The 25,400-nt window shown below is 44.6% G+C and overlaps 1 protein-coding gene across 2 annotated transcripts in view; it reads right to left on the bottom strand.

Moving 5' to 3' along the window:
• Positions 1-1,075: 1,075 nt before the first annotated feature.
• Positions 1,076-25,400, bottom strand: part of NKAIN4 (sodium/potassium transporting ATPase interacting 4) — a 73,182-nt gene continuing 48,857 nt past the window's right edge. Inside the window, exons 4-7 of one of the 2 annotated variants that reach the window (XM_019484443.2) lie at positions 23,486-23,683; positions 11,352-11,412; positions 7,069-7,153; positions 1,076-2,145 (exon numbers count right to left, since the gene is read on the bottom strand). In XM_019484443.2, the coding sequence (XP_019339988.1) occupies positions 2,136-2,145; positions 7,069-7,153; positions 11,352-11,412; positions 23,486-23,683 (354 nt within the window). In that variant the 3' untranslated portion in view covers positions 1,076-2,135. The remainder of the gene's footprint in view (positions 2,146-7,068; positions 7,154-11,351; positions 11,413-23,485; positions 23,684-25,400) is intronic. The other variant, XM_019484445.2, reaches the window with a different exon arrangement.

Here is a 25,400-nt window from a genome sequence, read left to right as displayed (position 1 = left end):
AATGGTTTCCACTTCCATTGGCCGCACTCAAGAAAGAAGGCTGTAAGCCTAAAAGAAATTCTAGTGTTATTCTTTCGTCTTTCAATAAGACAGTATTTTCTGCTCAAGTGAGAGGATAAGGCTAATTATACATAAAAGAAAAAGCCTTTCATGCTACAAATTGAATTTCAGTTGGATTTGGGGGGGGGGAGTACTTTCAAGGAGCCTTTTACTGCTCAAGCAATTCTGGGAATTAGCATGATTCAGAAAAGCGAACAAAGGAAGAGAAGGTGGAGAAAGCACTGAAAGATTGATAGCTTCAGCCTACACACCCAAATTGCTGCACTGTAACTGCACCACACAAGGGCTTTCATTTTGCTGTGAATGGGAGCGATAAAACAGACCCGTGTGGTGGCTGGAATGCCTTTCAAAGCAAGTCTGATTTCAGACAAAGGTGGCAAAAAGAGACAAATGGCATAACTGCAAGTAAAGTGGTGGTTCTGGTTGAGCTGTTGTTCAGTTTGACACAGATTCCCCCTTTTTTTTTGTAGCACCTGCTCTTGAAGGATGGGGCGAGAGAAGAAATGACATCTCTTACGCAGGGATGTACTTTCTATGGACACGAGAGAGGAAGCATGGGGCTGGTCTTTGTGGCTCTAAATTGCAACAGGTACCTGGAAGTGGGTGTTGGGTAGAAACACTTCATACACTTCCAGTAATAATCAGCCTTTGAACAAGACTTGTTCTTTCCTCCTCGGGGGACTCCTAGGTGACTACCTATTGCTTAAAGCTTCCCTATAGCTCCTTACCGGTGGACCTGTACCCCTACTATTTTGTTTTTAGCTCAGTCGAATAATTCTTCCACCCCCCCTCAAAGCATCACCTTGGCTCCTTCCAACTTTTTTCCCCTCTTTCTTAAAAAAATAAAATAAATAAAAGTGATTATTTTGGCTGAATTGAGCAAGATCATGACACATACCATTGCACCTGCAACGTAACGGGGAGAGAAGCTGCAGAGAAAGGCAGGGTTGTAGGTATTTTTCCAGAGCTTGACATTTGTGGGTTTAAGTAAGGCAGCTAGCAACAAGTACATCACTCCTTTCTCAAGTTATTTTATTTATTGTTTTCAAATGAATTGCTGTGGCCCACAATGCCATTTCATTACACTCATATGCTCCCTCTTTCTTTTCTTCCCCTCTTATTCCTTCCTCCACCAATGTCCAGCGGGACCCCTTGGGTCAGGACATTCTTGGAGTAAACGTGGCTGTCGTGTGGATGAAGCTGGCCCTACACATCTGTAGCACGTGGCCTGAGCCTTCCCCAGTGCCGGCTGCAGTCCGCCAGCTGTGACTGTAGCTGCACCAGGGTTGGCTTCCTGGGGATGGTGTTATCAGCTGCTGCTTGCCCTGGTGGGCTTGCTCACGGTTCAGACTGGGCTAAATTGCACCAAGAGCAACCAGGGGCTTTGCATGCTTGGGCAAAGAGCTCCTAGCAGCCCATCTGCACGGGTAGCTGAAATGGGAGGAAATGCATCATGTGAGCAAGGCCATAGATTGTAAGGGGCGATGGCAGGAGGCAGGCATGAACGGGGAGGCAGGGGAAGCACGCAAACCCTTCTTTAACTGCTAAAACAAATGCCCCAACATTTCTCCAAAGTAAATATCCCCTTCACCATCTCTCAAAGGCGAGGAGGAGATCAGACGGTGTCTAGGGCTTTTTGTCCGTTAAAAAAACAAGGTAAACTACAAAACCATGGCAGCCTGAACCAGTGTGGTACGCAGCGCCGTCTTTGTTACGGATCCGAGGTGGAAGAAAGTAGCTCACAGTTCAACTCTTGATTCTCAAGCTGGAGCGAAGGGTTTCCATTGAGGTTGTTTGCAGCCAGCCCTGTAATCTTGCCCTACCTGTGGGCCACGTAGGGCCAGGCCAATGGTACTAATGGTTCATCAGGATGCTCACAGAATAAAAACAAACCAAGTGGTGGTTCTTGCGTGTACATTCGTTGTGCTAAAAAAATATAACAAAATAAAAAGTGGAATGGATTTCACCATCCTGGTGTTTCCTCTGCTGCAGCTCCAGGCCGGGGTGGGGGTTGCGTCTTGCAGCACCTTTGTTTCTTGGGTGCAAGGTTTATCCAGCCTTGGAATCCTCTTCACTTACGCAGGCCTGTAGAGAGGCAAGAAATCCATCAGTGTAGGAGCCAAGGGTAAAATATAAGCTGTTTCAGATGATCTGAAACCATATGGAGTCTGTAGGAGCAAAATAAATGGCATATCCTATGTACACGTGTGCTCTGCAGCATGCACGCTGCGTGGTTCACCTATAAAACTCATCAGCTCTGCAATCCCACAACCTCCAGACAAAGGGGCAAGGTTTAAAGGTATTTAGGCAGGATTTTCCAAAGTCTGGGGACAGAAATTAACAGATAAACCAGTGTAAGTGACTGGAAACCAGTTCAAATCTGTAACGCAACAGAAGTTCAATGCACATAAACCCCTTTCAAAATGGCTCAGACTACGTTTCAAAATGCAGTATCAGACTTAACTGATTTAAGTGAAATCGGTTTATTCGCCTTCTGTCCCAGATCCCCTCCAGATTCAGATGAATAGTCCCCCAGCATCCCAGGATGCTTTGCATCTCCTCCACAACCCCTTTTTCCCCCTTTGCGGGGTAGCCTTGGCCCAAGTTGTCTGCTCCAGCTGAGCAGAGAGGCGTGCTCCAGCGCCTTCCAGCTTCTGGCCTGGACCACTGCCGGCGTGCGGCTGCATTTCCAGAATCAAAAGTGATTCTTATTGGTTCAATCTACACAGCTTAGACTAACCTGAGAAGATTAAATCGATTTAGCCTTGGCCTTTTTGACTGTCTGTACTTAGCCCTATTGTTTAAATCAATAGTTAGGTGTCTAGACATATAGCACGCTCACTAGGAGCCTCTCTGCATCTTTGGGGACCAGGATACCTTTAAAAATTTGGCCCTTAGAAATAGGCAGGTTTTGCTGGCAAGGGTATAAGAGTAGTGGGAGCTCCCCAGGCTATTTTTTCCAGACTTATTCTCTTACAAGCCATCTTTTAAAAAGGACAACACTACCCTATGCTCAGCCGCTCAGTGTAGCAACCTGCATTTATGGCATGCTAAGGCTGCAGATTTTCTAAACTTTTCTACAATTCTAACATTTTCCCAACTATTTCAGTCGGTCTAATAAAAAACAACAGGATTTACCCCAAAACCTTGTCTGCTTATGTTACTAATGTCACAAGACAACATCAACAGATGCTTCCCAACAGACCCAGTTCCTTGTGCACTGCTCAGCTGCTTAAACGTGAGGAAGGGAACGACCCTCGAGACCAAGCAGTAGCAAAAATCAGATGGAAAAATGAAAAGCCACTTTAACTGTTCTTAGACTGTCAGAAAATGGGATGAATGCTTCCAATGGAAACCCCCAACTAGCAGAATTTACTCAGTTCCCGTACAAATGCAAGATGTCAGCAAGGCTCCCGAATACCTGCAAACTTTCTGAGTTCCCAGTTCCACCCCTTGTATGAACCATCCTATGGCTTAGCATGAAAATCATGCCTGGGGCAATTTTAGTCTAAAAAAGGATTGGTACTAAACAACCATTCCCTTCTGAGATAGATAGAGGCATTATCTGCTTAAATAACCTCTCTAAAGCAAACGTAGTGCTGAGTCTGATACCGTGTCATTGTACATCAAAATCTCCTGGCAACTGGGAAGGCAGCGTAGGTACTTGAGTTCTTGATGACCTTAAGAGCAGCAGCTTTGTTCAGAGATCTCAAGCCGTTCACAAGGTTAAATTTCATTGCAAGAACTGCTTTGGTTCAATAAGCTACTGAGTGGGTGCGCACAGTGGGAAGCTTTGCTTTAAAATATTAAATAACCCCAAACTAGTAGCCAAAGTAGAGCAGACTCTCTGTAGGGGAAGACAATATTGCAAAGAGACATGGCATGAATTTCAGCACTGCTTAATGAGGGACAGACCTGGTGAGCTCCTCAGCTTCCTACCCTCACTGATGAAAACTCATTAGGCAGGGAACACACTTTCTTTTTTGGCTGGATGAGACATTTATCTTTAGTTTTCAATAACTCCTTTGTCATCCCACGCTCTAATATTTCAACCCAGGTGCTCATACACTATCCCCTAACACGCCTTCTAGTCACATTCATTAGAAGATTAATTTTAAAGTGAATGATTGGTGTCACCTTTTGCTCAGCGAGCAGCAGTTTGATTGATTCAGAGCAGGTGACTTTCACAGACAACTCAAGCAAACTTCCATACACTATCGGTCCAGTTTCTATGTGAGGCCATGAACACAAATAGCTTCTCTCTGGGATTCAGGCAGGTGTTACCAGGTGAGGTCCTCCGGCCTGTACTATGCAGATCAGAATAGAGGATCACAATGGTCCTGGGAGCCTTTAACATCTATAAAGCTTCAGAAAGGTTTCAGAGAGGTGGGGAAGAGAGTCAGGGTAAAGATGGGATGAGAGAGAAGGAGCATGGCCAGGAGGGGAAGACGTGCATCAGACGGGTAGCTAAGGCCTGGGTGAGGGTGAACCATCTCATTCAGTAGAGACCAGCATGATCCCGTTAGAAAACAGGACTGTGGTAAAACAGTGAACATATCACAGGAGTGGCGGACTGGGGACAGGATGGGGTGTGGCATCCTCAGGACCAGCACTAATCCAGTGTGGGAATCTGACTTGACTTACTACTGTTATAAAGGAATTTGGTTTCCCCAGTGGAGCATTGAGAAAGGATGAACAAGCTCAAAGCTCCTGGGCAGAGATTAATTTGGAGGGGAGACAGAAGTGTTTTGTGGGGGGTTTTTGTGCAACCTGGAGCCAGGTATGAAACACATGAACTGTGGCTGAGATGCCATGACTTTATTATAAAATGATTACAAAGACTTGGTATTCTGGCTCTCCCAGAAAACGAACCCAGCAATAAGAACTGGGCTCACGGTGCCGACAGGCTACGAGATGCTCTGGAAATCGTTCCTTCCTTCTGCCCTGGCTCCCGCTCTGGCTGAGAGGTAAGACCAGACCAGCCGTAAATAAAAGGTATTGCCATCCACAGGTTACAGTGAAGTCTATGGGTTTCATCTTATCCACTTCTCAGAAGTGAACTGTCTCCACCCCAACTTCACCTGTGCAATTAAAGCATGACTGTGTGCAGCAGAGGTGCTAAACCAGGCTGCCGTGGCACCCTGGGGTGTTGTGAGATCCTTTTAAGGGTGCTGCTGGGTGCCACACAATATTAGCACCATTAGGTGTGCAAATACCTACGTACAATTCATAAGATAAAAAAAAGAGATATCAAATAGGAATCCATAGTGGCAAAAATATTTTGACCTGTCCTGACCTTTCTGAGTTGTCTGCAATGGAAGAACGGCTGTATTTGCTGACTATGGAAAATAAAATGAGGGAGGGCTGAACCGGCATTTTCCAAGGGGTGCTCCGAGTCTAGCAATCTGAGAACCATTGGTATGCAGCCTCACCAAACCCACCCCACCAACACTCAGGATTGGATTACTCTTACTAAATTACTCTTGGTGTCTCCGAGGGATCAATGGCATCTGTCTGCTTTGGTGGAGTCTTGCAAGGCAGCTTGCACTGCCCTTGCCCTGTGCTGTACCAGTGGGAGAGAAAGAAGCCTCTGCTACCAGCAATGGCTGCTTCTGCAAACTCATTTCAGGAGAAAAACAGCCAAAAGTCTTTTTACATAAGTGCAATTTTTCTGAGCTGCACCACTGAGACAGCTTAGTAAATCAAGCAGCTGCCTAGGAGCCCCACAGCTTCTACCAGCTCCAGAAAATCCCATCCCACAGTGACAAAATAAGAGGGAAATCAATATTTAATCTTCGGTTGCATCCGTCCTAATAAAGCTGCTGCACCCCTTAGTTATGAACAATTTAACTCCTTTGCAAAAAGTCACTTGTTCTCCTGGGCTTGTGCTGTGATGGCACAGAGAGTGTGGGGGTGCAGATGTATATTGGGGTAGCTATTCAACTGTATTTTAGGGTGAGTTCCCTGGTTTTTGTTTCACCTCCCTCCCCTTCAGCCTATTTGCTTTAAGGGGAAAAAAAAAATCTCTCCAAGCATTAGACCTAAAATCAGCCTCCCTTAACAGCACCCCAGCATGCAATTTTCTCTCAGATTCCACATAGGGAGTAACAGAAATTCAATGCCTATTGCTGCTTAACATAGGTAATACCAGCCTTTAGGTCCGAGCATCTCATTAAGAAGCAGTTCTTAAGCGGACCGCACAAAAGCCTTTGTGCACTGAATAGCCAAATGGGGATTATCAGAGGACAGGAGTTGGAATTCAAGGATGGATTTCTATTAAATGGGTGCAGGGAAAAAAACAGCTTGGGATCCTGCGAGATGGTCTGTCTGAACGACAGGAAATGCAATTCCAGCAAAATAAATTCAGAAGGCCAAATGCAGCAGCCTGTATTACCCATCGAACAGGGTGGAAATGCCAACTTTGCGCCGTGCGGGTGCAAACCAGGAAAGATAGAGGAAGACCCAGCAGCCTCAGCAGTTCATGGAGCAAGGGTTTGGGCTGGTTTTGTGCCATCAGGGAGGGCTGGTGAGCAGAGGAGCAGCCAGAGGATGGGTTGAGAGGGGCTAAAACTCGGTTGTGTTGTAACTCAGGCAAAAAGCTGAGATGTAGCTTTGATAGCAAAGCAAGGGGCTCCTGCCTCTGTGCTGAGGGACAGGCAGATTCTCCCCTCCTTCCCACAATATGCATATAGCTGCCCTGCCTTGGGTCTTCACTGAAGGGCCAAAGCTCTAATCAGACACGGTAGCATTTAATCTGAATTGTGAAGCAGGATGGCAGCACAGCCTGGCCCCCATCAGCAACCTCAGCATCTTCATCCCTCCTGGCGATGTGGGGCTGGACCCGACGATCTTCCGAGGTCCCTTCCAGCCTCACAACCTATGAATTGCCCCCATCCATACATACCCTGACAGGTGTGCGCACCGAAAACCAACCTGTTAGAGAGAAACAGTAGCACCCTTGAGCCCTGAAGCCAAGCAGCACGTGCTGTCTCGTGAGCCAATACTTACAGGTAGGTCTGCTTGAACAAAAGGTTGGTGGGTTTTTCATTGACATGGTAGAGAGGAAATGGATCAAATCCACCAATGAAATCAACTGAAAGAAAAATCAAAACCCAAATAATAAATGAATTAAAAAACAAAACCAAAACAAAAAAAAACCCAAATACATGGCAGGGATGAGGAAAGGAAAACGGGTAGGTGGCATAATGTAACAGAAAATGGTGTGGAGATAGAAAGGTGACTGCTAGCAACCCTCTGCTTTGCCTTTATTCATGACTCAAGACAAATGAGAGGTCTTTGCCTGTCCAGACCTATCTACCGAGACCTCCTGGGAATGGAAACTCTTTGGTGTGTGAATTTTCAAGACTGGAGTTAAAAAAACACAAAGGTCAAGCGAAACAAGAGGCCAACCCCGCTCCATTTTCATGTCACCAGGGGTCTGTGTCACATTGCAGCTGGTGTGAGCGGGTGAAGAATACCTCTGCCTCTCCAAAATGTGCAGGGCTAGCAGGAAACTGTGGGTTGCACAGGTTATGCCGGTAAGTGGAGGGTCTTTTAGGGGAGACAGTGATACCTGCTCTTGGTATATTAGAAACCTGCTCTTTCCCCTGACCCTGATCATTTTTCAGATCTCTTTAATTTGAGTTGAATAAACCTGTAAAAATATTAAGATTGCTTTCTCCAATGCCCAGACTAGGACAAGGGAGTTTTTGTGCTGCTGATTGTCAGGCTGTTCTGCTCACACTTTATAAATAGTGTGGCCCAACCAGAAACAGCTGTGCTGTTGTAGTTGTTTTGCATCTGGTGAACACGTTTCTGAACAAGGCCATCATCCAGCACAAAACCTTCTGACAATCAGATTTCTCCTAAAATGAGGCCAATCTACACTACAAACACGGTCAAAATAGGTAGCTCAGCCCAGGGCGTGCCATGATGTGAGCTGCGAGCAACCTAGCAAAGCTGGCAGAAAGCTCCTGGCATTAGGCAGCTTATTGCGCATGGCGGGGACTAGGGAGTCCTGGCCAAACTGTGGAGTTGCTCATATAAACAGCATTCACCTTGCAAGTGCTTTGCTGATATGGCATGATGGTCTACCACACCTAGAGCAGATCCGGTCTGATTCGTACTGTTTTGTATGTGGCTTCAATAGTAAAGTTAAAGACAAAGGCTGTGATTTCCTAGGGCTCCAACAGGAGCTTCTCAATGAGATGTGAGCATTTAATGTGTTTAGGCTCCTTTCAAAACTTCAGCTTGGAGTATATATTGTAATTCAGATTCAGGAAGATTCTCATTAAGACTGCCATACTGGCTGAGATGTGTGGTCCACCCAGTCCAGCATCCTACCCCCTATACTGTGTTTCCTACACCTAGGAAATATTCTGTAATTTCCTCCAGTGTCTGGCCAGAACTAGACACTGGAGGAAATTACAGAATATTTTGCCCACCGGGGAAGATTTCTGAACCCCAGTCTGTATTATATATACTTATGTCCCTTCCATATGCTGTATTTAACAGCTGAGTCCCCACTGCCTATACAGATGTCCACTCTTTTTCTTTCCAGAAGGTGGGGCTGTTATTTAGTTCTATATTTTACAAATCATATATTAATAAAACAGAAATATTACATACATACATACATATGTGTGTATATATATGTATTATTACACATTTTCTATCTCTCTCTCTCTGTATATAGCTAGTTAGCTAGATACATACATACATACATATGTGTGTGTGTATATATATATATATATATATATATATATATATATTATTACATATTTTCTATCTCTCTCTCTCTATATATATAGATGGATAGATAGATAGATATAGATCTATCTATATATACATATATATAAGCTTTAGACTCCAAGACCTCAGCACACCCCCGCCCCTGCCCAGCACTAGTTTGATAAACAGTGGGCGCATCTACACATTGCCCTACGGCGACATAGCGATGCTCTACATCTTTGTACGGCGCGCTACGGTGATGTAGCAATCATGTAAGTCTACACGTGATTGCTAGCTATATTGCCATAGTGGCATGCTTTTCGCTGCTTCGTGTGCGCCACCTGTACAGCGCAGTACAGGCGGTGTTTGAGTACTTTCAAAAGGACTTTGCGCTTTTTGGGAGTACTCAAACACGGAGCAGTAGCAACATCACCGTACGGCGATGTGTAGATGCACCCAATGTGCTATTGATGAAGCAATTGCAGAATAACTGTAGATCAGGGATAGCATTCACAACAGTATCTAGGTGATTTAGGAGCTTGAACTCCATTGAGTTTCAACGAGACTTGGCCGTCTACTTGGTCAAATCACTTTTGAAAGTAGGACCTAGGTGCTTTTTTTTTGCCTAATAACTCCAAAAAGAAAAAAAAATGGCTAAAATTTTCAAAATTGATTAGTGACTGTTGTTGGCCTCAGTTTTTTGGCTGACTCAATGGCCAGAAAAGGGCATGGTTTTCAAAAAATGATTAGTTCTGGCCCCCGAACAATCAGGGCTATCTCAGTTTGAGCATCCAGTAGCCCAGTCACATAGGAAAATCTTAGCTATAGCTCATCCATATATTATGATGCATTAGCACATCTAAAATATTCTTGCCCACAGTTCAGCATTAGTAGATCCTGTTATGTTTTTTCTCATGAAAATCACGTTAGCAGAAGCTTCCTGATTAACGTGCTCCAGCACTTGTAATTACTTCATGCCACATATCAAAGGAACATTTAAAAGAAACCACAAATGGAAGAGAAAATTAAAACTCGGTTCAAATTTGTTCAGGTCACTGGAAGGATCTACCACCGTGAATGTGAAATATTGATGGTTTGTCACTGTTAATTATTCAAGCTGGCATTTCAGCTCCGAGTCTGGGAAGCTGGGAGGGGTAAGACACTGGCAGTAGTAAAAGAAACTCTGAGATAGAGCTGTGTATTTTTAGATAATTCATTCCACTTGTAAGGGCTTCTCCTGAAAAAAAGAGCATTGGGTGTGAACAGACTCTGATGACTTATTTTTTGTTTACAATATTTAAAGGAACAGACCTTTAAAGCCTTTTAGGTAACTCATAATGATGATGCTGGTGAGAGAGGGATAAAGGTGATGGAGCAAAACATTTTTTGATTACTTCTACTATAGGGCTTTGCAGCTTGTGCAGTAGCTACGGTCTGAGAAAAGTGATCAATAAAGCCAACTTTGGTCAATACAGAGACACAAGAAGCAACAGAGAAATAGGCAGATTAAGTCAGACCAATAATGTCTTTTCTAACCTATTTGAAATCAAACTTTCCTCACTTCATATGTTCAAGTGAAGCTCAATATTTTTCAGCAAACATCTTTGCCATCCATTTTTTTTCCAAGGACAAACCTACTCCCACTGATGTGATGGATGAGGTGCCTTAAGGAAGTGGTATGTGGCCAGATCCTTAACTGCAGTCAGCTGGCTCAAACTCATGGACCTGAATAAACCTATGCTCACTAAAGCCCGCCGAGGACCTAACTCGGATGCAACCCACTGCAACCCGCTTCAACGAGGATATGCTACAAGGCCATTCATAATTAGCAGACACCGTCTTGGTGCACTTGATACCAAGCAGAAATAAATGCAAGTTTAGCTTATATCTCTCCAGTTAAATCCAGGACCCTTATCATCCAATTAGCTTTTCTCTGGCTCTCTTTTTCTTTAGCTCCATAACAAACCCAAGGCACCTAAGAAAACTCCACATCAAGCACACAGAGTTTGTAATCGCACCACCTCGGTCTTACACGTTGATGGTCAGTTCAGTTATCTGCAAATAGTCTTGCTCTCAGTACCGCCGTCTGCTCACACCTAGCAAAAGGAATTCAGGCCATGGCCTTGCTGCTCATTTGAACACACGAGACCCGATTCTCCACTTACTTCCTCCAATTTATACTGGTGAAACTTCACTGGTTTCTCCTGTTCAACACACATGTGAGGCCATAAGCAAACGCTTTGTTTCTCTTTCTAAGACAGGCATACCCAGGAGACAAAATCAAGTTGTTGGGCTGAAAGCACCTGACCGCTATGGGACATTTAGAAAGAGGAAAGGATCTTGAGGTCTTCGCTGGGCAGTTGTGGCAATGATGCCACTTGCGAGGCAAGAAGGAACAAAGGTTGATAAGAAACTGCTCCGTCCCTTTTTCCGGACTTCCTCTCTCTCTCATTTACTAGCTGAAGGCTGACGCTGAAAGCCCAAACCTCATGCAGCCAAATCCGAGAGAAAGGAAATATTTTATAAAACCACTGCCAAAGAATTTGATGACAAATACTTACAGCTGTCCTCTTCTTCTGTGAAAACGCTGACAACATAACAGGCATAGACAAAGCCCACCAGCTGGAAAACAGAGAGAAGAAATCATTCAGCATCGTTGTTGTAAGCAGGACAAAACCTGCTTCATACGAGTTAACAGCTGCACGTTGACTTCAAACTCAGTGGAAATGGTGGAATTGGGAAACAAGGTAAGATTTGCTACACAATAATCAGCACGGTTGGGGACCTTCTCTAAATGCTTGTTCCAACCCACAAATGCCTCCCCCCTGCAATAATCCGAGTAGCAGGGTCCTTATGTTCACACCCCTCCTAAAGCTGTTGTTTCAAGATATTTGTCTGCAGGCAGGCAGCACTTATTGAGGTCACAAGTGGAAGGTTTTCTTTCTCATAAGTCCTGGAAACATTTCTTTCAGAGGGACAGGACTGGAATGCCAGAGGCGCGCTGGTGCAGCATCCTACTCGGTACCACTGCCATGCAACCCCGTCTGCAAGGGCAGTCAAATGGATGGGAGAAGACTTTAGCGACGCTGAAATCTCTGATATGTGAGGCTTAGAAATGGAGAAGTGATTGGAAAGAAATGCTACAGAGTATGCAGGACTAGGTGCAGGCTCCTATTCCAAGTCTATGCAAGGGAATAAGAGCCCTGCCTTAAAGCCCTGCATGGATAACCCAGACTTTGGGTCTGGGAGTAACATGGGCTGTTTGCATATTGCTTCCCTGTACAGGTTGGGTGGGCAATAGGAAAAGGTAGGCCTCCATCCCCTCTGCTCATCATCGGCCTGCATAGTTCAGCCTGCATGGTAGCAGTAGCAGGGCATATCTTACAGGGAAACATAAGTCAGCCGTCAATTTGCTCTCTCCCGGGAACAAGCAGGAACACGAGGCCTCACTGGGGCGTCCCTATACAGGGTCTTCATCGAGTCCTTGTGCATTTTTAAACTTTAATAACTTAGGTTGTGCACAAGGACTCGATGAAGGCCCTGTAGTAGGGATCCACTTGCTGCAGTTTACATATGACTAGGGACCTACGTAAAGCACGGCGAGACAAAGGGTTTTTCATGGCTTGCTCATGCCGCACTGAACCAATTTCGTGGGCATTTTGTGGCCGTCCCTCCCCTCGGTGCTGATTGGTGGCGGAGGAGGGACAAGGGGGCAGCTGCTCCCTTGATCAGGGTGGCCTTTTGTGCCACCCGCCAGCCAGCGCCTTCCCCTCCCAGCAGCGAGGACCGCTGGCTCCCTCTTAACTTCTTATTACGTTTCATTTGGTCGGTTTTGCAGACAACGCCGGATTTTGCAGTCTCCGTGAAATCTGCAAAACCGCGAATTAAGTAGATCCCTACACGTGACCCACTGCCCGGGCTGTGCCTGCAGCAGGAATCTAGCAGTAGGGATTTAGGAACAATTTAAAATGTCATACTGGCTCTACAGTTTGGGGACAGTATACAGCAACTGTGATATCTTCGAGCCAGATCTTTGTGTCCTTGCTGAGACTTAGCGTGGTACTGCTCAGCATGAGGAAGGAAGGAAGGAAGGAAGGAAGGAAGGAAGGAAGGAAGGAAGGAAGGAAGGAAGGAAGGATGTGGCACCAAAAGAGATGGGTGTTTTGTCCGGCAGGCTTTTATTTGACTTTGCTCTCTTTCTCGTAATCAAATCTCTCTTCCACCCCTAGTATTACATCTTTCCAGCATGCTCCTCTTAGCAAGATCTCAGCTGACACTAACTGTCTCATTAAAGTTATTGTGAGCCTTAATGGTTTTCCACAGCGAACTCAATCCTCTTTAACAAGAGTTAGCATGTAACAGACAATGACTCATTTCAAACCAAGGCAGAATGATGCATGAAAAGGCGCAGAGAGCCGAGTCCATTCATTTTTAATATGACAGAAAAATACATCACACCAGAAAACAAAAGGGAGGGTAATGAGATTTCTATTGAGAAATTATAAAACACTCTTGTGCACTGAGATTTTCCAAGACAAGAAACACCTCCGTTGGAGGAAACTGAATATCTCTATAACACTGCTAAACCTCACACTTCCTTTCAATTTCCTATTAAAAACTGAGAGCAACAGCAACAGGACCCCCCGTTTTCTTTCTGACTCCTTGGCTTTACAATGCTGCAATGATGGGGAGACACCTCTCCACTCACTCAATTCTGGCTGCATAGTTTCCAAGACAAGGCTACCTCCCAAACCTCCCTCAACCCCACAACACTTGAATTGAGGCAATAAGACAAGCAGGCGCACAAAAATACGACCTGAAAAACTAATGGTCTAATGAACTTTTAGTTACCTATTCAAGTACAGCGGATCTTTAAAGGTAAATGAGAGAAGAAGAATGAAAGGCTTTACCCTCCTTATTGCTTTGCTTTATTTGTGCAATGTTAACACAGTAACCCTCACCCCTCAGTTTCTGTGAATATGGGTGGTCGTTATAGCGCGCGCTGTTGATGATGCAGGGTGGGGGACTGGGGGAGGTTGGAAATTAAGCTAGAACTGCCCATGGTGCTGAGCAAAGGCAGCAAATCCTCACCTTTTATCAAGTTAGGCTATGCACATTGCTATTAGATAAGGCAAACCTGATAGCTATTAGAGATGCTTCACTCTAAATGGTATTTTCTCCATACAGGACTCTCCCGCTGGATTGGAGACTCTTCAATATTTTGTGCCATGCTTTGGGCCAACTGCATTCAGAGCGCCAGAAACCGCTGGTCTACCCCTTCAACTATGCGCTCAGGTGTGCTGAGATAAAAGTCCTTCTTTGCTGCTCTGCTCAAGGTGCAAAAGGACCATTTTCCTCTGCTCAGGCCGAACATCAGCAAATCATCCAGAGATGACCTAGACTTCTAAAGCCTAGCAAACTTTGGTAATGAAATCAAAATTACCTTCATTAAATCAAATATAAACGCTGTGCGTAAATGTACTTACACCAAGAACTACCAAGGCAATGGCTGTAATCCTTGGAATTGCAGAAAACATCGTGTTTTCATCTTTCGCTATGTCTACTCCTTTCACATGCCCTCCCTCTCTTCAATCCAGCATTTCTGATCTCAAGACATCAGTCCCAGGTGTCAGGATGAAAAAGCATCCCACCATTTTCTGACTTGCACCAAAGCCCATTGTTTCCCTGATCTGTGCCACTTAACAAACCTGAATACTACAAGACTTTGGGCAGATATTTAAATTTCAGGGTGACAGAGATAAGCATCTGCATTGCAAACATTTATAATTTCCTGTGCCTAAGAAATCAGAAACGTGTATTTTTCAGTGCATTAGAGATGTGCTTAGACCCTTGGTTATAGCTGAAAGCCAGGGCACTTGGCTTCTGTTTCTAGCTACATCATGACTCAATATGTGTAACCTTGGAGAAGTCACTCATGTGTCAGTTTATAAATATGTAAAATGCACATAATAAACACGTCACTCGTCACCAGAGTGCTGTGTTGCCTGACTTTGAGATCTTCAGATAAGAGAGAGATGTGGGGGATTATTATTTAGGACCTGCTTTGTATTTTGCCAAGAGTCCAGGACTGCAGATCTAAGCCGTATGGGCCTTTCCCATCACTGTGGGTGCAAAAATGACCTTTGCAAATAAAACAAGCGAGATATCTGCCTGCTTTCAGGCACAAAAGTGCTGTGCGCGTATTCACCGTAACATCATGTGCGAATTAGGAATACAATTACACACGCACACTTTAAGTAATGTGACCTTTCGGGGCTTTGAAAGTCCACCCCTTAATGCTTTAACGTAATCAAGGACACAAGATCAATTCATTTGGCTTCCACTAAAATGTCCAAGAGTAGGTAATGAATGTTCCCACTCCAAGGAAAGCCAGGCAGCACTTCTTGGGCCCTCACACATTACAATCATGGTCACATTCAATTGGGAGCGTGGAATTAAAAAGTCATACCGAGTGGCAGCCCTAAGGCTTGATTTGAAAGACGTGTGTCCTTCGTGTCATACAGAAGCAAGCGTCACTTAAGCTTGACAACTCTGTCACCTGTGTCAGAGAGGTCCTGGCCAGTCTTCACAAAGACAATGAATCATTTTGCCTCCATTAGGCTAGAATACAAATAAATGCTTATTGTCAGCAGTGACATGAGGGTCAACCCCTTAAGCCTCCTCCAAATGTGCAATTAAGCAGTATCAAGCCAGCGCGACGGCTGCCTATGGAGTTTCTTTTGCAAAAATAAATTAATGCCTCCTCCAAAATCATAAATACCCTTACCTCCATATATTTATTTTAGATGCCTTTTATGGCTAAAAGTGACCTTTCATAAGGCAAACCAGCCGGTGGAGAAAATTCGCTCTCTCCGACCTCCTAGCCCCAACTCAATGGAGGTTTGTTGTCTTTCTGTTTCTGGTTTCCCCTTGGCTTATCCCAACACAACCTGCTTAGCATTTAAAATTTACTCTGTTTGACCTTATAACCCATTTCTTTGTGACATGGGTTTCATCAATAATAAATTACTGTTTATTCAGTGGCATGTTTCTGTTTTATTCAAAAGAGGTTACATTAGCCTCCCAGCTCAGCTGGAAGAGAGAGACTTCAGAAATGACAGGAAAAGGGACACCATATAAATGTGAACTGCATTTCTGTGCTCCTGAACGAAGCTATAATTAAACCTTTCACCTAAGGGATGAAGTGAACTGCTGGGATCTTCACTACATCTTGCCTCATGTATGAATTATGAATGAAACAAAGCCAGCAGAGATGCACTAAAACTCCCATTGCCAAATCTGCTTCACTGGAAGAGACTAATTGAGCATGGCTCAGTTAACTCTTAAGGTACAAAGCTTCTTAAATGGATTCATGCCTGATGGGGGTGTTTTCTCCCAGAGCATTTCAGAATTATTTTCCCCCTTCCACATTAAGCAAAAGGATTACGAATCTGTTGAAAGAACTGGCAATCCTGCTTTGAACAATATTGCTGTTATCTAGAAGGCCTGGGATTCCTGTTCTCTTAAAATACCTAGAAATGGCAATGGGACTCTGGGGCTCCAGACTTCAAAGATGAAGAAATCTGAATAAAGTCTCAAAGATGCACGGTTCCACTGGATGAGTGATTACAGTTGTATGTGAAACAAATCTGATGGGAGGTAGGTCTCTGTCTCAGAAAACTAGCCACTGCTAGAAGAGACTCGCTCACACCATGAAAGACCCAGCAAAAAGGTCAAATATGATGAATGCTGGGTTTTTGGTTGTGGCCATGTTGGTCTAAGGACATAGGCAGACCAGGTTCTTTGGGTAGATGTGATATCTTTTATTAGACCAACTAAATAGTTGGAAAAAAAAGTTCTTTGCAAGTTTTGGGTGCAATCACCCTTCTTCAGGAATAGGGAGTCTCTGCTGTTCTGCGACTCCAAGGACGTCTCCTTGTTTAGCTTGCACAACAACTTTTTTGCAATGACTCTGTTGGTCTAATAAAATATATCAAATATTATGACTGAATTTCTCCCCTGTGCTGCAAGCTAGCTTCAGGCTAACCCACCATTTAGATCCCACTTCAGCCTATTCGATCGTAAATCCTACAACCACAACAGCATTTGGTGGGGAAGAGATTCGCAACCGAGCATCACAATACTTTGGGTAGCAGACAGCCACGAGCATTTGATAGCAAAATTATCTTCTTCCATCAGATGCTGCTCCTTGCCTCTCAGAATACACTCTTCTGTATAAAAACCAAGTGAAGTAGTAGATTAGAAATCACTAGAGCATAGGGATGAAGGAAGAAAAGAAAGCAGGACCACTTGATAGGAACAATAGTGCATGTGTGCACTTTTTTGAGAACATATTGTATAGGGCAGCACTGGTCTTGAAGACTGTCCACATATTTGAAGCTAGAGAAATTCAAGGAGAATGAAGAACCGGCAGTGAACAGGCACCGGGACAAAAGGATGAGGGGCAGGGTTGGCAAGTTTCCCTAATGCTGAATGAAAAACCATTCACTCACCGTTAAACACCTAAAAGTGCTAAAGCAAATGACCTCTGGCTACAAGCCTGATTTGTTGAAATTTAATTTTTGCCTCACCAGGGTAGGAGGAGAGGCAGAAAGAAAATTTGCAGGCTTTTGATCTATGAGCCCTTTTTGTAGCACGATCTATCACCGCTTTTGCCTCCATGAGAAAATATTTCAAGGTTGATGTGTACGGAGAAACATGAAGATCAGAATCAGGGCGCTAGGAGGAAGAAATATGAAAACTAATAAAAAAAATCAATGGTGATTTAAATTATGTCTGGGAGACTCTGGACTTGAACAGGTTTAGATTGGACTCCACGTGAGTTTAACTGTGGAGTTTATTATTCATGCTACAATTTAGTGCCACATCTGTTGCTAAACAAATAATGCAATTGAGTTTCGGGACATTGTGTGTTCGTTCTGGAGAGGATGCAGTTACGGACTGCAAATGTTCCCCTCTTACCAATTTTACACAGCTGTAACTTAACTCGAAAAACCCCCAGTTTACATCAGTAGAAGTGAATCTATTCTCTCCCTTGGGCCCAGCTCCCTGTAGCTGCACGATGCAAAGCAGGTTTCCCTCCAGTCTCATGGCTGTGAGTGCAAGGGAATGATAGTCCAGGCAAGGAAGGGCAGTTTAATATCAAACCAATCTGAAACAAAATAGTTCGAGTCACTTCAATAAATGTTTCAATCTGGGGGTGTCAACGGGTTTCATTTCAATCCCCAAATGTCAACCCTAACTTCTTGTCTCGTGAGAAGCCAGGAGCTGCCGTCCGCAGACCAGGGAGCTTGCAAAATGGAAAAGAACCTGCTCAGAGCCCTTGATGGCTGCACTTGCATTAAACTTTTGGGGGTTTTTTGCACTTATTTTAAACATTTTTGCTTTTTTGCTTCACTTGGGCCTCTGCGGACACATCCTTCCATTTTCACAGCCCCCGGCTATGCCACAAATCGCTTCCAGCCCCCCACCACAGGCTTGATTTTAGGACTCTGTGTGATGTCCACTTTGTGAGTGTCACTAAAGAGAAATGACAAAACTCAGAGCAGCAGGGATCTAACTTGAAATTTCAACTCAAAGCCTTAGGAGGTAAAAGCCTAATAATGTTAACCTCATGCGCCAGCCCCCTCCCACCAGCCCTCGTCTTTCCCAGTTTATGCAGGAAAGGGTTTTTCAGCCCTCCTGGCTCAGTGAGATACTGATTGTTTTTAGACCTTTGCAAGTTAGCCAGAGGAGGAAAAATTAAGTGAGTGATGTAAAACAACACTAATTCCTCCAAGAATGTTCTTGGGCTTTTGCCTCTGCTGCTGTGTCCCCAGCTACAGTGCCAACCTCTTCCAGGCAGCACATGTATCTGATTAAGTACTTTCTTTGGAGCACAGGTCATGGCCAGGTGCATGCAATCAGCCAGTCAAACAGCCTGGGAAACAACAGGCTGAAGAACAGAAGAAATACTCAACCCGGGTTGTCCCAAGCACCGGCCTCAATCATTGCAGAAGTCCATCATCACAAGCAAATGGCTGGAAGAGAAGAGGGAAGCGACAGTAGAAACCCGCCCATCGAGGTGGAAAAATCTAGGCAACCCCCACTCAAAAAATAAAAAAAAAATCCTAGAGACCGCAGTGACAGAAAACTCATCCTATTAACTCTCACATTCAATAACGACTCTTAACTGGAAAAATAAAAAACCCAAACAAAATAGGACTTTCGTCCCCTGGCAGCGTGACCCTATTCCGTTGTCACTAAAGCCCTTCTGCTTGGGCAATTTGATGTCTTAGGGCTATAGATAACAGCTTTCCTATAAACCATCAGCAGCTACAGACCTAGTTCAATACGTATCAGCGTAACAAGCCAAAGCCAAAGCCAATCAGCTGCAACAAGGTTTAATTTTTCAACCGAACCCATGGGAAATCTATCGAAAGGACAAGAGCGATCTTCGCAGACAGTTATTGTGCAGAATGAATCGAATGGTGCACTACGACGAGTGATTTAAATACACGTTTCACACCACCGAATATGAACCAAATGCATTTTGGGCTTTTATAAATCTGTCACTTTATAATTGATGGAGTCTGCAGCCTCCTCCTGGTACCAGATCTATCCTCTTGGAAGGGACTGCATAATACCTTACAATAAAAAAAATGCAGGTATGCTGTCACACTAGCGTAGAGGGAACCGTATAAATAAACGGATATTATTTAAGGATCAACCCTTCTTACTGCTGGATGTACTTTTTACTAGCAGTTGTAATTCAAAAGTGACCTGAAGTTGGCTTCATGCTCCGCTGTTCCCACGAGTACTTTCTGAAAAAGCTACCATGGGTTAGCTTACATTTACACTGGGGTGGCCGCATGCACACGAGCAGTTACTATGCTGTAAATCCTCACTCTTGCTTAATGCATGGGCACTTTGCTGTGGGTCCATGCCCTTATATTGATACCCCAAAATCATTATAATCACTTTTTAAAAAGTCAGCCTTTTTCTATATCCATCTTTACAATCTGCCCCGTGGACACAAACAACTCATAACTTCATTGAAACTCCTCTTGTGCTGGCTTGAGACAAAAGCAACTGCTCACAGAAGTCACGGCGTCTTGTCTTTTTGCCCCACGAGGTAGGAGGTTTCATTTCTAACATGAGAGTCAACGAGACATGCTTGCCCCCTTCTTAATGAATGAACCTCCTTGCCATTCCTGAAGTACCGGAAAGCTTTGGCTACCTTGTAAGATAGGGACCACACTCAGATATCATAACCTTTGATTTCTTGACCATCTTGCTCTCAGGACACAATTACGATCAATGAAAATGCATCTCATGCGGACAGCAAAGCGTCTCTTGCCTCACTTTTCACTGTAACATCTGCTGTCAAAGTTTGCATTGTCATCTTCCTGGGAACTTCCCAGCTGTCACGTCAAGCAAAAAGAGCAGACAGGCAGCTTGAAGGCTCCCTCCCTGTTGGGGAGCCATTTCCAACCCCTGCACCACTTTGCAGACTCTTGGAAAAAGCACATGCCTCTATGCACCCGGAGCTACCATATGGGCAGACCAAAAGAAGGTCAGGTATTTGGAACAAAAACAGAAAAAAATGAACCTTAAAACACTGCCAGGCAAGCGGGGGAGTTGTGAGACAGATCTTTGCTAAAGTGAAAAACAAAGCAAGTCTTTCTGCTGGATTTCCTAACGGGCTTGGCAAGGACAGGTGACGCAGTGGCAGTAGAAGAACTAGTTTACATATGTCCGTATCCAGTTTCTGTTGACGAGGTCTGATTCCAGCAAGCCTTACGCCCCGAGTCCTTTGATCTAAGGTAGTCCAGTGGAGTGGGAGAGATGTTTCTGCTGTTTTTCTGTCCCATAGTCTAGCACCCATCCTGTTGACATATATATATTTCACCTTTAAGAAACCTGTGTTCAAATCCTGCTGAATTAAATTAGAAAAGGTGTTTGAGGGATTTTTAAATGAAGCTCTCACTGATATGAATAGAGATGAAGAAGGGTGCAGGTTGTAGCTGCATCGGTCTATGGACATAGGCAGACAAGTTTCTTTGGGTGAATCTGATCTCTTTTATTAGACCAACTTTAATAGTTGGAAAATCCCAAAAGCTTGCTTAAAAATTGTTTTCCAACTATTGAAGTTAGTCTAATAAAAGAGATCAGATTCACCCAAAGAACCTGATCTACAGATGAAGAAAGAAGTCATGGGATGCATCATCATCGGTCATTTGGGGACTTGATGTTCAGCTCACTCCAGATTACATTGGGAGCAGTTCCATGAAAGTCATGTAATTAGGAGGGTGCAGAATGACGCAGAAGCACACCTTTGGGTATCGTTTTCAAACAGAGACCCTAGAAGAGCAAGGGTTTTGTCATCAGCAGGAGTCAGGGTTGGGGTACACTAGCAGAGCCATATAGGAACATGCCCCTGGTGTGTACTCATCCTGGGTGGACCCTAAGCCAGCGATGGTTTTTATGCTGAGGGCAAATGCAGCAAAATGTACACTTTTAAACTGTGGACAGGGATCAGGGTAGCTCCACAGCTGTTGTGACAACTCACTGAAACACGTGCCGCCCTCCCCCTGCATAAATAAGGTCAACTTTGGGGAGGGGGATGTGGTCAAGGATGACTCAACCTTCCCCGGGGGAGCACATGGCCTGCCGCTGTGCCTCGGTGCTTTTGAGGGATAATTATCTCCTGGGGACCCAACGTTCAGTCATGTCTCCACCGTTGGTGAATATGAATTTCATCTCGCTGGATCGGAAACAGATACTTTTGAAAACAAAGCCTACACAAGCAGGAGAGGAGGCATTTTATATCCCCCTCTGCCCTTCTTCCTGAGCATCTGAGTCTCAGATGCTTGACAGACACGAAGGGAACTAGGTCAGATCCTTGCTCTATCTCCCCAGTCTTCAGCTCTGAGGGCGACAGGATCAATAATACAAAAAAAATTACTGCCGGTCTACAGCACAGAGGACCTGCAAAGCATTCGGGGTGGGGACAGCAGCCTGTAATAAAATCAGTCTTAAAATTGAAATAAAGAGAATAAAGAAAAGTAGTGGCATGGATCAAAGACTTCAATCCCCAGAGACTAAAATAGGGAGAGGGGTAGCTACTTATTCTTGGCCAGAGCTTGAGTCAAGTCATGGAAAAACTTGCTTTCTGCCATACTGCCGAGAGAAAGTAGCTTCATTCACATTGCACCGCAAGGATTATATGGGTGCTTGAGGGTCCCCATGAGACAGGAATCCCCTCTGGTCTGCCTCTGAAGGAGTGGATGGGGAAGCCACTTATCAACGCCAAAACCTCATCCATTCCCCCAGCCACAATCCCCTTCCTTTTTCTGTATCTGGCCAACTGAGAATACCCCTTCCCAGCACTGCCTCCCTTACATATCTGCAAAGCAGCATGTGCATCCACCAGTTAGTATGTGCCTGAATACCCAACTAATGGGAAAGGTGCTGGGAACCCCGACTGCTATAATTTGGTGTAGCTATCTGTCTTGGCATTGCACCTCTACATTGGAGGAATCCCATAAGACACAAACTTTATCCTCAACATAACAGGGCCAGTGTAAGGACTGGGCTGTGGGTCGTCTGGCCTAGCGAGTAGGCTACCAGGGCAGGGCTAGGGGAATTGGGGGACCCAACCACACAGTGGGGCAGGAGCTAGAGTCCTAGTTACCAAATCCAAAGAGGAATTTCAGAGGTGGAGTCCAAGTCACAAAGCTGAGAGCAGGCTCTGGAGTCAGGCACCGAGTTCCCAAATCCGAGAAGAGTTCCCAAAAGTCAGAGTCCATCAGCTCAAAAGCCAGAAAACCAGCCAGCGCACAATCCACAAGTTACCAAAACAGACCTTTAGGCAGAACTGTTGGCTCATCTATGCTGCTCCAGCACACCACCGTTTCCAAATCTCCCCTCTCCTGTCTCCTACATATAGGACGATGTCAGGCAAAATCAAGCCAGCTATCTGAAGCACCCGCATGGGTCAATGCAAAGTTCCTAGCTGCAGTGTAACCGCTCTATATTTAAAGCCACTAACCATGAATTAACAAAGCCAAGCAGATTAAAAAGATGTGGGCCGCTAGCTGTAACGTAGCTACAAACTGCACGGGCATCAGTAGAAGGAAAGATGACAACGGACCTTTTGTTTCAGTTAATTTCACAGGCAAATGAGAACCAGTTAATTAACAGAGAGAATTAAAGACATTAAATTACTGCAGTGTGTTTGAAAAAGCCTATAGGAACCATATTTGAGAGACACTTTTAGCACAAAACATTGATGTCTACAGGAATAAAACATGATGTTTCCTACATCGAAACGCTGATGGTCTCTGGATATTATCTTCCTTTGGAAACAAAGATCTGCCCCCCTCCAACCCTTGATACCAACACGCAGGCACATAATATCATGCAACAACAATCAAATGAAAATAAAAATCACTTTCTTCTTCTCCCTAACTGAACCCTAATTTGCTATGGTAGGGTTGCATGTGGGGGGTCATTTTAAAAGTGTTAGGTTCCAAGTATCAAAGTCCATTTTTAATAATTTTCTTTGTAGATAATTTCGAAGGAGAGAGAGGATATCATGAATGACAATCAGCAGAGCAGACCCTGAAGCTCGGCTTTTGTGACCAAACCGGAGAACATCCCCATACGACCTGCGGCGACCAGAAGTACTCACCGCGACCAGGATCTGGAAGGAGCTGTGCACAACCTCAATGTAGCGGTACTCCAGAGCACAGCCGATGACGGAGATGTAGGAATGACTGTCCAGCCCCTTTATGCCAGGCATGGGAGCCTCCTTCCTTACACAGCCAGGGCCATTTTCACTCCACCAGGATTGGTGCCGGGAGATATTAAAGGTCAAAAGCTCGCTGTCCTGAGGGGCAGGAATGATTGAAAAAGTCATCATTAGCAAGGAAATGACATGCTATTTAGGGACGCTCAGCTCCCATCAGGCAGTGTAATCTGATGACGTGAACTTTGGTGCACAAAAGCTTGTGCTCTCTATATGTATCCGAGTTAGTTAGTCTATAAAGGTGCATCTCTATACTGCCAGACAAGGTTCTTTGGGTAAATGTGCTCTCTTTTATTAGACCAGTTGGAACAATCGCTCTTTGCAAGCTTTCGGGTACAAACACCCTTCTGCAGGGAGCACCCCCCATATCCATCCTGTGCTTTCAATGTGAAACTTAAACTCTGACTTCTAAGGCAACCCGTGATAAGAGCCTCCAAACGTACCACCCTCAGTAAGGAACAGGGATCAAAATGTTAAAAAGCACTTTATAATTAGGATATAAATCAGCATGAGCTTCAGTAAGGCCTGTCTAATGGGACCAGCTCTTCTGACGCAGCACTTCAGCATGCTGGCAGCCTGTCCCAGCGTAACGTGGTGACGTTTGGGAGCAGTTGCAAGCAGTTGTCACAAGAGACAGACAATTTATAGGCTCCAGACTAGGCTTGGGATGCAAGAACATCTGTCTCAAAGTGCCTGCAGCAAGGAGAGAGCACAGAAAAAACGTGGGATGACCTTGTAAATACCATGATGGAGACAGAGAACTCTAACTTGACAGGTGCCATACATCCACGCTAATACAGTATATCCAAACGTGTTATGGTCTTGGACTAAGCATAAACTTCAGAGCAAGACAACTCAGGGATTTTTTTGCGACTCTATTCCATTTATCCTATGAATGAAGAAATATTTATTATCGATTGCACAAATGATTACTGCAGCCATGCCTTAGGAGGAATAAAAGGGTTCCAGCACACTCTCTTAACAGAGAACTCATACATACATACTTGACTGAAGTCTTTTAAAACCTTCCTGACATTAAGAACTTGACCTAGAAATTATGATCAGCCACAAGTCTCAGGAATATTTTCTGGGAAAAGTACTGTAAATTCATGATCTTTACTACTGTGGTTAGAATTGGATGGAAGTGGAATCATTCTTACAAAAAACTTTGCATATTTGATTTTTTTTTTTTGCATTGAATTGGAATGAAACTGGATGGATGGATGGATGGATGGATGGATGGATGGATGGATGGATGTAGGGCAGGGAACGAATCCAAGCAGATCTAGACATGTTGGAAAAGTGGGTGGAAGAGAATAGGATGCTGTTCAAGAAGGACAAGTGCAAGGTGCTGCACCTGGGGAGAAGGAATCACCAACACACTTACAGGTGAGGGGAGGACCTTCTTAGCACCATGCAGCCGAAAAGGATCTTGGAGTCAGTGTTGACTCCAAGATGAACATGAGTTGTCAATGTGACAAAGCGATCAATAAAGCACTTTATCGTGCATTAGCAGGTGCATGACAAACAGGTCCAAGGAGGTGATGCTTCCCCTCGATGCAGCACTGGTCAGGCCGCAGTTGCAGTACTGCATCCAATTTTGGGCACCGTACTTCAAGAGGGATGTGGACATCCTCGAGAGGGTCCAGAGGAGACCACTCGTATGGTCAGGGGCCTGCAGGCAAAGCCCTATGAGGAAAGATTGAGAGCCCTGGATCTCTTCAGCCTTTGCAAGAGAAGGCTGAGGGGTGATCTTGTAGGCACCTACAAATTCATCGGGGTGACAGCAAGGTATAGG

Source organism: Alligator mississippiensis, chromosome 9 (assembly GCF_030867095.1).
Source record: "Alligator mississippiensis isolate rAllMis1 chromosome 9, rAllMis1, whole genome shotgun sequence".
NCBI classification, from domain to species: Eukaryota; Metazoa; Chordata; order Crocodylia; family Alligatoridae; genus Alligator; species Alligator mississippiensis.
Note: the sequence above shows the minus strand (reverse complement) of the source record. Positions and strands in the feature narration are given on the sequence as shown.